General features: G+C 42.8%; 1 protein-coding gene across 2 annotated transcripts in view; it reads right to left on the reverse strand.

Moving 5' to 3' along the window:
- Positions 1 to 12,427: 12,427 nt before the first annotated feature.
- Positions 12,428 to 16,972, reverse strand: part of CRYL1 (crystallin lambda 1) — a 162,562-nt gene continuing 158,017 nt past the window's right edge. The window contains exons 6-7 of one of the 2 annotated variants that reach the window (XM_079775669.1): positions 15,997 to 16,103; positions 12,428 to 13,241 (exon numbers count right to left, since the gene is read on the reverse strand). In XM_079775669.1, the coding sequence (XP_079631795.1) occupies positions 13,128 to 13,241; positions 15,997 to 16,103 (221 nt within the window). In that variant the 3' untranslated portion in view covers positions 12,428 to 13,127. The remainder of the gene's footprint in view (positions 13,242 to 15,996; positions 16,104 to 16,972) is intronic. The other variant, XM_079775668.1, reaches the window with a different exon arrangement.

Genomic DNA, 16,972 nt, shown 5'->3' on the forward strand with positions numbered 1-16,972 from the left:
GAACTCACTGCAGAATCCTGGAGCTTGTGGCCAGGGTGACACGACACACTGTGGGGTCCTGGATCCCCTGACAGGGTGGTGTGTGACTCTTTGACTTACTGTGGGAGGTCCCAGAACCTGTGGTCAGGGTGGTGGGCACTCTATGACTCACTGTGGAGGCCCAAAGTCTGCGGCCTGGGAGGCAGGGGTCCCAACATACGTGGCTGAGGTGGTGTGACACTGGCCAGGGTGGAGTGCACTCTGCAGCTCACTGCTAGGATTGGACCTCAATACTGGAGTGGCATGACTTTGGCTGGAGTGGTTTGTACTCTGCAGCTCACTGCACAGTCCAGGGTGGGGTCCAAGGCCAGTCTGGGTATTGGTGAGGCTGCACTCCTATCCACTCTCCCCTTTAAGATGGCATGGTTTCTGTGCCAGAGCCATACAGCCCAGTGAGAGCCCGCTACAGTAGCAGGGGCTCCCCATCCAGAAGAGCCTGATCTGCTAGCCCCTGAAACTCCTGCGAGATCTAACTGTCCCTCACTCACACACACACCCACCACACACATCCATATACTTCCTTCTCACTCCCATGCTCACACTCTCCCCTTCACTACCATCCTGCCGGCCACCATGTATTTTTTTTTATAATTGATTTTTATATCTAACAAAATTGCTAAACTTTCATGTTAATTCTAAGAATTCTGTAAATTCTTTAGACTATTTATACAGTAATATTATTTTTGAATAATGACAGCTTCACTCATTTTCAAGTTCTTATATCTTTTATTTCTTCTTTATGATTAACTATATTTGTGAGGATCTCTAGGAGAATACTGGATCGATGTGGTATCCTTGCCTCATTGTCAATCTCAAGTGAAATGTTTTCAAACACATCATAAGCTTGTATATTTTTCTCTAGGCTTTTGTTTATCTCCTGGTGGAAGTTCCTGTCTACTTGTTTGCTAAGAGAATTTTATCAAACACATTTTCTACAATAGGAATATTATCTGAAAATATGGTAAATGACGAGGACGCATTACCTTGTTCAGGGGCATTGACTTGATTTGCTAATATTTTTGTATTGAGACTGACAGAAATTTTTATTTTCTCCTACTGTGCATGCCAGGTTTTGATACTTATCAAGTTATTTATCCTTTAAACTTTCCCAGAATAATATATGTAATATTGAAGTTAGTTCTTTCATGAATACTGATTAGTTCCCAGAGAAGCCAGCTAGGCTGGTGTTTGCCATTTGGGAAAGTTTTCATGATCAAATCAATTTTTAGTGGTTATAGAACCATTTGCATTTTTCTTTTGTCTTCTAGACTTAATTTTGATGTTATATTTTTAGAAAACTGTCCCCTTTTCCAAATTTTTCATTTAGTTGACATAAGTTGTTCATAATATTGTCCCATTACCTGTGGAGTGACTGCAGACTCTGTAGTGGGTGGCTTTCTTCTGGGGGTGCTAAATGAGCCTTATCATCATTGCTTAGATATATTTGTGCCTTAGGGTTTTTCTGTAGGATGGTCACTTCATAATTCCATTATTCTTAAATTAGTGTTGAATACGTAGAGAAAAATCTACACTCCTCAGTTATTTGGGTACCCTGAGGCATATGTGTGTAAGAAAAGCAAGTGAAATGTTTGAGTCTTAATCAGGGTGCTTGTATTCACAGTGCTCTGTTGCTTCTCAAAGAGCTAGCAGCCATCAGGGATTGTGTAATATTTATTTCCAATCCCTGTCATTGTGCTTTTGCTATTGTGTACTCTTGTAGCACAACACTTTCCTCCCTTCAGAAGGTGGAATAAATAGTGCTCTGCATGTCATCCCTCAGAGGTGAGCTGTTGGGCCATATCCTTTTTGTTAGCATTCACAGGGCATGTGACAAGGTGTGAGCTAGGCTTCTAGAGCTGAGGTCAGGCACTCAGCACTGCCTACCCAGTGCTCCCCCATGTGAGCCTTGGAGGTCCACCTCCCACAGGCTGGAAGATCTTTTTGTCATAAATATCAGGGCAGCAGTTTAAATCTTCCACCTCTAGCATTTCATTTTACTCCCCTCTGTTTTTCAGGTGTCTTCCTTATCAGAATCTGTATACAAAGTTCCATACTTTGGTCAGTCTGACCATAGTACAGTAACATGCTGTTAATACTATGAGTTTCTTTATTGTAAAACACTGATCACTTACATTTGGTAGGGTTAAAATCATTTGCCCTGTATATGTGATATTTATTCTTTTAATTCAAATAGATTGTCATTTTTTTTAAAAAGAAAAAGCTGGAGTAACCAAGATGGCGGCATAGGTAAACACCTGAACTTGCTGCCATGCACAACCACATCAAAGCTACAACTAAAAGACAAAACCAATATCATCCAGAACCATGGAATATCTGGCTGAGTGGAAGTTCTACAATTAGAAGGAAAGAGAAAAGCACACTGAGACTGGGAGGAGGTGCGGAGGTGTGGAAGTGTGGAGGTACGGAGGCGCATGTGAAAGGGGCTGGCAACTGGGTACGCTGTTGTCTTTTTCAATCGGGAGGGAGATACAAGTTCCCAACTGCTCTGAACTCCAGTTCCTGGCGAGACTCTGGGGACCCATACTCATACGGAGAGAAACTGGACTGTCTGGCATCGGGCCAGAACATGAGAGCGGCTTTCTCTCAGAGGTGCTTGCAGCAATCATTGTTCCTGCACGGTGCTGCGGGACACAGAGACCCAGGGACTTCTTCGGGGCAGGGCTGATGGGCAGCCATTGCTGTTTGCTCCGCCCTATTGATTTCCTGAGACCCCACCCTACCCAAATTACAACCCCACCCAAGCTGTGCACAGAGGCTTTTGCATATGAATGGACTGGCCTTTTGCAATCTAAAACCTAACAAACTGCAGCTGGGTCAGAGAGCCCCAGAACTTCCAAAAGAAGGCCCAAGGCTCAATAGCAGCTTGCATTGCTTCACAGCTGGGCCTCATATGGGCACCTCCAAACCCCAAACTAAGAGGAGGAATCTGCAGATGTCTCTGTAGCTCCTGCTGGGTGGCCTCAGGCATGGGCTGACTTTGCACCTCCTTGGAGATCAAAGAGCCAGTGTACCCAGTGGTCAGAGTGAGACCATCCAGATTACAACTCTTCACATCCATAAGAGACACACTCAGGAAGCAGACTCAGTGAGCGCCAAAGCCCCACTGAAGCAAGTCCTGCCCCATAAGGGTGTCTCCAGCACAGCACTTCTCCCATTGGAAACACAACTGGTCCTCACAGCCAATTGGCCTGGAGGTCAATTCCTCCCAGTGATACCAATAGCAATTAAGGCTTAACTACAACAAGACTGTGCAGACAGCCCACAAAGGGGTGCACCAAGAGTGTCCACCTCAGGTAATTAGGGAGGCTGAGCCACTGAGCCCTATAGGACACCTAGCACACAAAGCCACTCTATCAACACAGGGAAGCCGCCAAAATGCAGAGACAAAGAAACAGGTCATAAATGAAAGAAATGGAGGAAAGCAAACTACTGGATATAGAGTTCAAAACCATGGTTTTAAGGTTACTCAAGAATCTTCTAGAAACCTCCGAGAAATATAGTGAGACCCTCAAGGATATGAAAAAGGACCAATTAGAAATGAAGCTTACACTGACTGAAATAAAGAATAATATACAGAGATCCAACAGCAGACTAGAGGATCCCAAGAATCAAGTCAAAGATTTGAAATACGAAGAAGCAAAAACACCCAACCGGGAAAGCAAAAAGAAAAAAGAATCCAAAAATATGAAGATAGCGTAAGGAGCCTCTAGGATAGTGGTTCTCAACTTTCCTAATGCCGCGACCCTTTAATACAGTTCCTCATGTTGTGGTGACCCCCCAACCATAAAATTATTTTCATTGCTACTTCATAACTGTAATTTTGCTACTGTTATGAATCGTAATGTAAATATCTGTGTTTTCCGATGGTCTTACGTGACCCCTGTGAAAGGGTTGTTCGACCCCCAAAGGGGTCACAACCCACAGGTTGAGAACCGCTGCTCTAGGACAACTTCAAGCATACCAACATCCGAATTATGGGGGTGCCAGAAGAAGAGAGAGAGCAAGATATTGAAAACCTATTTGAAGAAATAATGACAGAAAACTTCCCCCACCTGGTGAAAGAAATAGACCTACAAGTCCAGGAAGCACAGAGTACCCCAAACAAAAGGAATCCAAAGAGGACCACACCAAGACATATCATAATTAAAATGCCAAGGGCAAAAGACAAGGAGAGAATATTAAAAGCAGCAAGAGAAAAATAGTTAGTTACCTACAAGGGAGCACCCATAAGACTGTCATCTGATTTCTCAACAGAAACTATGCAGGCCAGAAGGGAGTGACAAGAAATATTCCAAGTGATGGATAACAAGAACCTACAGCCAAGATTACTCTACCCAGCAAAGCTATCCTTTAGAATTGAAGGTCAGATAAAGAGCTTCACAGATAGGAAAAAGCTAAAGGAGTTCATCACCACCAAACCAGCATTATATGAAATGCTGAAGGGTATTCTTTAAGAAGAGGAAGAAGAAAAAGGTAAAGATAAAAATTATGAACAACAAAGTGACAACAAATACATATCTATCAACAAGTGAATCTAAAAATCAAGTGAATAAAAAATCTGATGAACAGAATAAACTGGTGAATATAATAGAATCAGGGACATAGAAAGGGAGTGGACTGACAATTCTCAGGGGGAAAGGAGTGTGGAGGGTGTGGGGGGAAGAGACTGGACAAAAATTGTACACCTATGGATGAGGACAGTGTCGGGGGTGGGTGGGTAAGGGCAGGGGGGGGAACTGGGTGTAGGGGAGCTATGGGGGGAAAAAAGAGAAACAATTGTAATAATCTGAATAATAAAGATTTATTTTAAAAAAAGAAAGAAAAAGCTGCAGGTCAGTTTATAAAATAGGTGGCACTACTGGGGGCCTCTGATATTTAGGAAAAAATCTAAAATAAACTATTATTCTTAATAGTGATAATATTTATGTTATAAAGTAAGGAGGCATATGAAAATTAATGTTTGAAAATGTTGGACAATTGGAAAAGTATCTGGCGTGTACCTGTCTTATCTGAATATTTTTGAAATTTGAGCTTCAAATCTAATAGCTTCCGTTTCCCTCCTTTACTGTACAATTCTCTTAATTTTTCCAAGTATAAGGTAAGGGCTAATGATATCTCATATATTTTGAATAAAAATTGAAATTGTTTTACAAATCTAAAAAAAAACCCACAAACAAACAAAAAACCCCAAAACCTTCAGCCTCTGACCTGCATCCTAGATGCAAAGGTGCTATAGGCATTTTACCCTCCTTCCCCATGCCAGCATCCAAACCACAACTCTGCCTGCATAGGAGCACCAGTTCCTCCCTGCTCTCCATATCCCCTGGCTGGCCTGGCCTGGATTACTGCAGCCTCCACCCTCCACCCTCCACCTTGGGGCATGCTGCTTCTCTCAGTCCTCCAGGGTCCAGGCTGGGGAAGGGGAATGGGAGAAATCAAGAGAACATTTTATAATACATGAAAATTCTATGAGACTTCTGGTCAGGATGGAGGAAGAGGTAAACTCCTGTGCTCACCTCCTCCCACAACCACATCAAAATTATAACTACATTATAGAACAACCATCATTGAGAACCATCTGAACAGTAGCTAAATGGAACTCCTATAAATAAGGTATAGAGAAGATATAAGTAAGGATATCAAGATTAGTAGGAGGGATGAAGACCCCAAATGGGGTTGTCTTACACCACACATAGCAATTGAGAATTGGGAGGGGTATCTCAGCTGCAGAAGCCGCTCCATCACAAAGAGCAAGGAGTCCCAGCCCCACACCAGGCTCCCCAGTCTCCAGCACCAGTGCCAGGAAGAGGAGCCCCACAATAGCTGGCTGTGAAAACCAGTTGGGACTCTGTCCAGGTGAGATGGAAGGCTACTATAGACCCAAGCATCTTCTTAAAGGGCTCCACGCACAGACTCACTAACTTACAAACACTCACCCTAAGCTCCAGCAAAGGGAAAGCAGTTCAAAGAAGGACATTCAGGGAGGGGCTGAACTGCGTGCTTCAGGACAAGGGCTAGAGGGGCAGTAGTTCTCTCCACTATTTTGCTTCTTTTCAAAATAAAAAGCAATTAGATCACACCACTCCCAGGCCTTCCCACTGCAGTTAAATGAAATCCTGACCTAACCTTAGGGAGTCTGTGTCCAGCCCACTGCCCTCTCAATCCCTCTCAGTCCACTCCATCTTCCCCCACAATGCTTCTCCACTGCTCCTGGCCCTGCTGAGCCCTCCCCTCTGGCATGGACTCCTGCTGTGCTTTCTGCCCCCATGCTCCCTCCTAGAGTGAACAGGGCTGTCTCCTTCTTGTCACTCAGGTCTCAGAAAGACATCCCAACCAGCCGCATGAGGCAGAAATTGGGCACACACTGTTCCATCACTCAATTTCATTCTCTAATGAGCACATATCACTTTCTGGTATGTTCCTTGTTTATCTAGTCTTTTTCACAGCCAGCCTCATTTAGAACACAAACTCCATGAAGGTAGCGATATGGTCTTGTTTAAAGTGCATCCCCAGGAGTTGGGACCACAGACTCTAAGGCTGTTGAAGAGGAGATGATGGCAACGGTTTCCAAGAATTTATCCCTTCATTGTAGGTTATACAATTAGTTGGCATATAATTTGTTCACAGCAGTCTCTTATGATCCTTTGTATTTCAGTGTGTTTTTTTGTATTGTTTTTTCTTAGAAGCATCTTTATTACAAATGTTCTTAAACACTTCTCTACAAGCATTGCAGTATTAGTATAACTTCAATTCACTAATATAATACATCAGTTTTAATATCTCCTCATTCATTTCTGATTTTGTTTCATCCCTTTTTTTAAATCAAGCTAAAGGGTTACAATTTACTTAATCTTTTAAGAAAACCTACGCTAAATCTTATTGATTTTCCCCATTGTTTTTCAATTCTCAATTTCATTTATTTCTGCTCTTAACTATTTCCTGACTTCTGCTAACTTAATTAGGTCCTTCTTTTTTGAGCTCCTCAAGGTGTAAAGTTGGGTTAACACGTTAAGCGCCCAGTCAGTCACTGGTGACTGACACTATACTTTCTGATGGAATACAAAACAGGCTGGGCGATTAATGTGTTAAGCTATTTCTTCCTTTTTGATAGAAGCATTTATTGCTATAAACTTGATCTTTAGTACTGCTTTTACTGCATCTTATAAGCTTTACAGATGACATGATCTTATATGTAGGAAACCCTAAAAGATTCCACACAAAAACTATCAGAACTAATAAAAAATTTCAGTAAAGTTGCAGGATATAAAATCAACATGTAACAATCAGTTATGTTTTCATACACTAACAATAAACTATCTGAAAAGGAAATTAAGATAACAATCTTGTCAACAATAGCATAAAAAAACAATATACTTAGGAATAAACTTAATCAAGAAAGTGAAAGACCTGCACACTGAAAACTATAAAACATTGATGAAAGAAATTTAAAGACAGCCTATGTTTATTGATTGGAAGACTTATTGAAATGAAAGAAAAGACAGCCTATGTTTATTGATTGGAAGACTTATTGTTGTTAAAATGTCCATTCTACCCAAAGTGATATACAAATTCAACGTAATCCCTACCAAAATCTCAAAAGAATTTTATACAGAAATAAGAAAACAATCATAAAATTGATATAGAACCACAAAGAACCCACCATGAATGACCAAAATAATCTTGAGAAAGAACAAAGCTGAAGGTACCATACTTCCTGATTTCAAAACTTATTATAAAGCTACTATATTTAAAACAGTATGGTACTGTCAAAAAGACATACAGATCAATGTAACAGAATAAAAAGCCCAGAAATAAACCCACTCTTATTGATATTCAATAAGGATGCTGAGATAATACAACAAGGAAATGACAGTCTCTTCAACAAATAGTACTGGGAAAATTGGATATCCACATGCAAAAGGATAAAATTGGACTCTTTTCTTACACCATAAACATAAAACTCCACTCTAAATGAATTAAGGACTTAAATGTAAGACGTGAAACTGTAAAATGCATAGAATAGCTTCATAACATAGGTCCTCGCAATGATTTCATGAATAAAGACATTAAAAGCACAGGCAACAAAATAAAAAATAAACAAGTGAGACTATGTCAAACTAAAAAGTTCTGCACAATAATCAACAGAGTGAAAAGGAAACATGAGAAAAGGGAGAAAACCTTTGCAACCATCTATCCAATAAAGAATTATTATCCAAAATATATAAGGAATTCATCAACTTGATAGCAAAACAAAACAAAACACAACAATCAAATTAAAAAGTGGACAGAGGAACCGAATAGACATGTCTCCAAAAACAAAAGACCAACAGGTACACGAAAAGATGTTCAACTTCATTCATCATCAGGGAAATGCAAATCAAAACAAGTGAGGTATCACCTTACATCTGTTAGAATAGCTGTTATTAAAAAAAAAATGGTAAGTACTGGTAAAGATATGGAGAAATTAAAACTTTTGTACACTTTTAGCCACATAACTAATAGCCTTCTGACATTTTCTACACTTTGCCTATTGATTGCTTTATGTTTTGCTATCTCCCACTAGAACTACAGAATAAGCTTCATACGGGCAGGTCATTTTTGCCTGTTTATTACTGTCTCCCCAGCACTTGGAACAGTGCCCAGCACCCAGTAGATGCTCTGTAAATGTTTGATTGATGGGTCAATTGAAAGTGAATAAAATTGCCATTCTGTTTTTTACTTCAGTCTTGCATGTTTGATTAGCCTGTGAAAAGCACCTTGTACTTTATCAGCTACATATGCACCTCCAAACCAAGCAAGCAGCAGACATGAATAACAGGGACCACCCCCCCCCCCCCCCCCCCGCCCCACAACCCCATCTTTGACATCTTTCTGTGACTTCCACAGAAACAATATACAATCTGTTCTTCTGGAGCTGGCACCACCTCCAGTCCTGAAGGAGCACTAAGAGGCTAAGCTGAAGCATGCAGAAAGGGAAACCAGGGGTCCTGTACATACGGATGTGGACCGGGGCTTTGGGGAACAGACATTAGGAAGCACAGACCAATGTGAGAGAAACTGTGTGTGCCTTACACAGGGGGTGGAGATAGATAGCTTTGAAGTTCTGAGAAAAGGACACAGAAACCAGTCAGGGCAACATTCAACTGGGCTTGGTCCTTCTCACAGCCCCAGCGAAGCCATGTAGCCCCTGAAGGGTGGAATTATGTAGGAAATTTGGAAATGTAATGCAGTGTGGTGTCTTGGATGGGACCCTGTGACAGAAAAAGGACATTGATGGGAAAACTGGTACATGACCGACACAGTTGCTAAACTCATTGAAGCAAGCAGGCCCCAGGGATGACAAACTGAAGAGCAGAAGGGCCTCCTTTGTCTTGCAATTTATCTCTAAGATGGGATTGTGTGGGGTCTGTGGGAAGTCACGCTCACATACCCACCCCTCCCTTCAGCTCCCTGTTGGGCCCTTTCCTCACTCTACCCAGCAATTTCCATACCTGTCCTCCTGCCCAGAGCCACAGTATGCTTCTGCTGTTCTTGCTTGGAAAGTCCAATATTTTCATCCCATAGATGAAAATCAAATCACTGGCTCTCTGGCATTCTCTCAGCCCATCCCTTTCAGTAACTGCCACATTACATTGTGATGGCTGCAAGCAAAACTGAGAAGCACCTCAACTGATGTGTCTCAGAACAGATCTGATACCTACACAAAAATACTTTACAGCAAAGGTAGGGAAACAGAACTTAAACATATAAATGAATGTCCATACTCTGCCTTCCCCGCCCACACCACCACAGGGGGCACCAGGATGTGTCTGCCTTGCTCTCCTACTGGCCTGAGCATTGGACCAGATAGCCTCATTTGGCCACTCCTTCTGGAACCCCAAGTGGCTCATCAGTGAGGTCAAACCATCAGGTCAAGTCTGTGTGATACCCGCCAACACCCCATGTCTCCTGGCTAGTTCATCTGCATATCAGTGATCCCAAACCTGGGTCCAGGGACTGTGGGTAGCCTTCACATGCTCCTAAAAGCACTGAGCAGAGTACAGAGACTTTGAGAAGACAAGTATGTTGAATGAAGAGGAGCAGGAACCAGAAGCTATTGGGAAAAGCAAGGGCTTGCCTGTGGCCCAAACGGCCCCTCAACAGGTCACAGAGGGAAGGACTGCATCAGAGTTTAAGGAGAATCTACAACTTAATCAGATGGATCCTTTCAGGGCTGACAACCTCCTTTGTGACTTGCCACATTATCCTCTCTGGGAAGTTAGTATCTGGGACATTCACATTTTCAGCCCTCCTCCTAACGTCCTCATCTTGTAACCGGGCATAGAATCTGCACAGGTGCTGGAGCTGACACTCTAGGCTCCCATGTAACCTTCCCCGGTCACCCGATGACTCAATCCCACCTCCGGGATGATTTCCACACTCACTTACCAGCCCCCATGTGGACCACAAAGGCTCTGCCTCCAGATCGGTCCCTTCCATTGTCAGAAGGAACTTTTTGAAATCCTGATGACCACTCCACTCATAACCTAGACCATGTAGGCTCTCCATTGCTTTACATAAGGTCTATTAATGTGGCCCCAGGGCTCTTCACCACTATCTGGGTCTGGCCCCACCCCAGCCTCCCCTTTTTCCGGCCCCAGGGAACCACTGCCCTTTTCCAGGGTGCCCAGCACTCTTTCCTGCTCTGCTCCCTCAGCCAGGAAGGCTGTCTTACTTAGACCCAACTCAAAGGTTGCCCACTGGGGCCTTCCAGGGCACACCCAGGGGCAGGCAGTTGTGATCTCCTGTGTACTAGTATATGACCCTCTGGAGCACTGTCCTATTTTACTGTAACATTTGGTTTTCTTACAGTAAACTTCTGAAAGGCAATGTCCATGTGTGAGATGCCTTGCACATCACAGCTGCTCAGTGGATGTTAGTGCATAAATAGATGTGTGTGTGTGTGTGTGTGGGAGGATGGGTGAAAAGGGGAAGGGATTAAGAAGTACAAGTTGCCAATTATAAAAATAGTTACAGGGATATAAAATACAGCAGAGGGAATATAGTCAATAATATTGTAATAACTATGTATGGTGTCAGGTGGGTACTAGACTTACCAGGAGGACTGCTTCAAAAGTTATATAAATGTCTAATCACTATGTTGCACACCTGAAATAATATTGTATGTCAACTATAATTAATTTTAAATGAATAAAATAAAATTAAGTAAGTAAATGCATGTGATGGGTGAGTGATATGTACACTTAGCTGGAAATATCACTTCCACATGGCTCCCAACCGGGGACGCTGGTTCCAGCACCATCACAGCCTTGGCTCCAAGGAATGCATCTCCTATTGGGTGAAGCTGGGAAGCTGGTCATCGAAATATCAAGGATCATTTGGGCTGGGAGCTGACAGGGGCCCCACAGAGGCATCCAGTGATCAAAGTTATTGTGACGTGCTGGCCCTACGGGGTGGAGGAATTTTTGTGCTCTATTTCCCAGAGTATTTGGAAAGCTAGTGCTAGGAATAGACTCCAAGTCAACGAAGATGATGAGATGTTGGGTGAAGTTAAACAGGAATCTTTGCTATAGAACTTGGAGTCCCTAATTTCTTACAGATGTGAGTGTCCAAGGGCAGGCAGTCCATGGAGTTTCCCAAATACAGATAACTACAGAGCCACAGGGCACTGTGGAACATTTTTTGGAAACACTAGTCCAAATAGGTGAATTTTTACTGAATAAAAGACAAAGAACTCAGAATGAAATATTTGCCTCTTATTCTTCACGGTCACTCTAAAACATGTCAATCACAGGATCAAACACTGTCTTTCTCAGAAGGAAGAAAAGATGCCTGTATGGAATAAAAAACTTCTATTCAAAACTAGAGGCCCGGTGCATGAAATTCGTGCATGGGGGGATGGGGTGGGTCCCTCAGCTGGCCTGCACCCTCTCCAATCCGGGACCTCTCGGAAGATGTCCGACTACCTCTCTCAATCTGGGACCGCTGGCTCCTAACCGCTCACCTGCCTGCCTGATTGCCCCTAACCACCTCTGCCTGCCTGCCTGATCGCCCCTAACTGCTCCCCTGCTGGCCTGATCGCCCCTAACTGCCTCTGCCTCGCCCCACACCCAGGACCCAGGATTCCCTCCCTCTGGCCGGCCACAGGCACCCAGGACCCAGGCCGGCTTCACTTGCGTCAGCCACAGCCGCAGGGGACCGTGGGCGGGCGGCTTGTCCCTCTTCCGGGATGCTTGTCCCTCTCCCGGGCCACAGCCTGGCTGGTCCCCATTCCTCTCTTGCAAGCTCATTTGTGCCTGGCTGGTCCCCATTCCTCTCTCCCCAGTGTTGAGTGTCTGAGCAGTTATGGAGTGATGGTGTGAGGACATGAGGGCGTGACGACCATTTGCATATTAGCTCTTTATTATATAGGATAAGCATTGGCAAATGAAGGTAGTTAGTTGTCTCAAAAATGAAGGGCCACAGAGTACTCAGAAAGGGATTAGAAATAATTATAAAAATTTTTGCTACATATTAAAATGACTTGAAACTACAATCATTGGCTATAAAATGTAGGTTGCATAATCACACTTACTAGTAAAACTAAAAAGTGAAAATCTTGAGATGACTGGCTTGCCCAGGTGGCAGGAAATCAAGAGCCCTCAGAACCCAAATGCTGCTTTGACACCCACACTGTAAATGACTAGATCACTGTTAACAGAGATCAAGCTCAGGACTTGCATGCTAAGTATGGTACCTCTGTAGCTGCTACTGTTTCAAGCGATATGATTCAGTCCTATAATTCCACCAACTGGGACTTTCAGTGAGGGGAGTGGCAGCATGATAAAAAACTTCACGGGCCCTGGCCAGTGCGGCTCCGTTAGCTGGGCATCATCTCATGCACCGAACAGTTGCTGGTTCAATTCCCAGTCGGGGAACATGCCTGAGTTGTGGGCTTGGTCTCTGGTAGGGGATGTGCAGGAGGCAGCTGATTGATGTTTTGCTCTCACATGGATGTTTCTCTTTCTATATCCCTCTCCCTTCCTCTTTCTAAAAATCAATTTTAAAATCTTAAAAACAAAAACGCCTCACTGGGAGGGCGTCTGACTTTTCAGCTTGGCAAGTCTCATGAGGCATTGGTCCCTCCACCGCCTTCTGGCAGCCAAGTGCTCAGGATCATCCGGGACTTTCACACACATGGCCTGGGAACAGGGAAAGAAGAGAAAAGACAAGGAAAAAGAAAAAGAAAAAAGAAATGAATGGAACTACATCAAACGAAAGAGTTTTTGTACAACAAAAGAAACCATCAATAAAACAAAAAAACAACCTACTATATTCGCCAGTGATATATCTAATAAGGGGTTAATATCCAAAGTATATAAAGAACTCATACAACTTAACACCAAAAAAACAAACAATCGAATTAAAAGATGGGCAGAGGACCTGAATAGACATTTCTCCAGAGAAGACACACAGATGACCAACAGACTTATGAAAAGCTGCTCAACATCACTAATCATCAGTGAAATGCAAATTAAAACCACACCTGTCAGAATGGCTATCATTAATAAATCAACAAACATGTGTTGGCAAGGACGTGGAGAAAAAGAAATCCTTATGCACTATTGGTGGGACTGCAAATTGGTGCAGTCGCTATGAAAATCAGTACAGAGGTTCCTCAAAAAATTAAAAATGGAACTACCATATGACCCAGCAATTCCACTTCTGGGTATTTATTTGGAGAAATCAAAGCACTAATTAAAAAAAATTCTGATGTTCATTGAAGTATTATTAAAATAGTCAAGTATGGAAGCAACCTAAGTGCCCATCAATAGACAAATGGCTAAAGAAGAGATGGTACATACATATACAATAGAATACTACTCGGCCATAAAAAAGAATGAAATCTTACCATTTGAGACAATGTGGATGGATCTAGAGGTTATTATGCTAAGTGAAATAAGTCAGGCAGAAAAAGACAAATACTATATGATTTCAATTACTAGTACATGTGGAATCTAAAAAATCAAAATAAGAAGAAAAAAAAAACCACCCCAAAACTCACAGATACGGAGAACAAACTAATGGTTGCCAGATGGTAGGGGGACTTGGGAGGATGGGTGAAAATCATTAAGGGATAAGAAGTTCATGCCTGGCCCTAACCGTTTTGGCTCAGTGGATACAGCATCAGCCTGTGGACTCAAGGGTCCCAGGTTCGATTCCGGTCAAGGGCATGTACCTTGGTTGCAGGCACATCCCCAGTAGGGGGTGTGCAGGAGGCAGCTGATTGATGTTTCTCTCTCATCGATGTTTCTAACCCCCTCTCCCTCTCCCTTCCTCTCTGTAAAAAAATCAATAAAATATATTTTTTTAAAAAAAGAAGTTCATGCCTGGCCCAGCTGGCATGGCTCAGTGGTTGAGTGTTGACCTGTGAACCAAGAGGTCACAGTTCGATTCCCTGTCAGGGCATATACTCAGTTTGTGGGCTCAATCCCCAGTGTGGGGCGTGCAGGAGGCAGCCAATCAATGATTCTCTCTCATCATTGATGTTTCGATCTCTCTCTCCCTCTCCCTTCCTTTTCTGAAATCAATAAAAATATGCTTAAAAAAAAAAAAAAAGAAGCACATGCCCTGGCCAGTTGAAGTGTTATCCCATACACCAAAAGATCTCAGGTTCAATTCCCAGCCAGGGCACATACCTAGGTTTTGGGTACAAGAGGAACTAATCAATGTTTCTCTAACACTGTTTCTCTCTCTCTCTCTCTCTCTCTCTCTCTCTCTCTCTCTCTCTCCCTCCCTCCCTCCCTCCCTCCCTCCCTCCCTCCCTCCCTCCCTCCCTCTCTCCCTCCTCCTTCCTCTCTCTGTAAAATCTGTAAACATCTGCCTGGGTATGATTTTTTTTTTTAAAGTACAAATTGGCAGTTACAAAATAGTCACAGGGATATGAGGTACAGCATAGGGGATATAGTCAATGATATAATAACTGTGTATGGTGTCAGGTGGCTACTAGACTTATCAGGGGGATCACTTTGCAAATTATATGTCTAACCCCAGTGGTTCCCAACCTTTTTTTGGCCAAGCCCAACCTAAGCATCTCTAAAATTCTGATGCCCGCCCTGTGACATATAATTCTTATTATTCAAAAAGTGAACTCATATTCACATGGAGGAAGCCTAAAAGGCCATTAACTTGGTCTAAACAAGCTTCCAAAGAACATGGCATCCATGAAAGAGAAAAATAAAAGAATGAAAGGACAGTTGAAGTACTGAGGAAGAAATCACTAAGAAATTGTTAAAATAATAATAATATGAAGTGATATGAAAAAATAGCAAGTAAAGTTTCAAAACATATAATAGAGAACTGAAGTGCATAAATATGTCACAATATACATTTGCATATTGTATATGAGGTTTTTAGAACCATAGGAAATGCAAAAAATTCACTGTTAATAACTCATTCTTGAATTGCTCTGGTTAAAAATCAAATTGCCCCCCTGTGGGGCGTGTGCCCCACGTTGGGAACCACTGGTCTAACCACTATGCTCTATACCTAAAACTAACATAAAATAATACTGAAATCAACTGTAAATGAAAAAAAATTTTAAATAAAAAAAGAAGAACAAAAAATGCATGAAGAGGAGGTAATTGACCAGGAGCATAATTGTTGGTCCTACTATGCACATGGAATTTGCTCTCAAGGACAAAGGGAGCCGAGTAAACGCTCCATGAACATGAGCTTCCTGAACCCAGAGACTCCAGCTCCTCAGAGATAAGTCACAGTGACCTCCAAGTTCATTGGCCACACTGCTCTGAAGGTCTCCAAGGACCATGAGACAGAAGTTAGAGATGAGGGACTGTGAAAACCAGAAGCAAAGATACTAACTGCACAATAAACATCCCTGTCCACAGAGCTCCCTCCTGCTCAGCCTGCACAACTCTCTGCAGTCAGTCCACGTACCTGGTGAATCTTCTCAACTGTAGCTCCAGAAAACTCTGGAATAGGTCCGAAAGTCTTGAGGACATGTTTCATGCTTTCGCCGTATCTGTCACAGTAGCTTAACATGCCTGAAACCATATGAACACAAGAATCCACAAAACCAGAACATTAGAGAACTCCCAACTAAGACATCGATTCAGAGAGTCTTGCCTTGGGTCAGATTAACTACATTCCTTTCTTCTGTGAGTGAAGAAAAGGAGGAGGTGGTCAGTGCACCTGGTTAGCTGGCGCTGGGGACCAAGGGTCCTCACCACAAGTCAGTCACTCGTCAAGCTTTCCCTCTGATCTCAGAATTCTGAAAAGCAAGGGGCCCCAGGGGCCTGCCATTCTACCTCCCTCAGTGTACTTCAGCCTGTGTTCCTGCATTGATTTATTGATTAACCTATTAAGTCCTATTTTCACCAAAAATGTTATGAGGTTACTTGTGTAAATGGCTTGAATGCATTTTCTAAGAACCACAGAGGTCACAGCTCACTTAAATCTGTTTCCCATTTCACACTTGTTCCCAGACTTCTAATTACCACTTGGTTGGGTGTCTCCAAGGCAGCAGATTCTTTGTGTGTGTGTGTGTGTGTGTGTGTGTGTGTGTGTGTGTGTGTGTGTGTTATGCAGTCTGATTCTATGCTTTTATTTTATTTATTTATTTATTTATTTATTTATTTATTTATTTATATTTCTTTATTGATTAAGGTGTCACATATTTGTCCTCATCCCCCCATTCCCATCCCACACCCCTCCCCTAGCAGATTCTTTAATGCAGGCTCAGAGTGTGGCCAGTGGATAACAGCCCTGTCACCCAAGCCCAGGGTGCCTCTGTACCCCGGCTGCACTGCTCTCCAACTGCTTCTGCAGCTTCCTGGCCCTGGGGAACCCAACCACTTTCTCAGATGCTGATAAGGGCCCTGGGATTTTGATGGAGAAACCCATGAAGAAGAGG

This window comes from Cnephaeus nilssonii (assembly GCF_951640355.1).
Source record: "Cnephaeus nilssonii genome assembly, chromosome: 6".
NCBI classification, from domain to species: Eukaryota; Metazoa; Chordata; class Mammalia; order Chiroptera; family Vespertilionidae; genus Cnephaeus; species Cnephaeus nilssonii.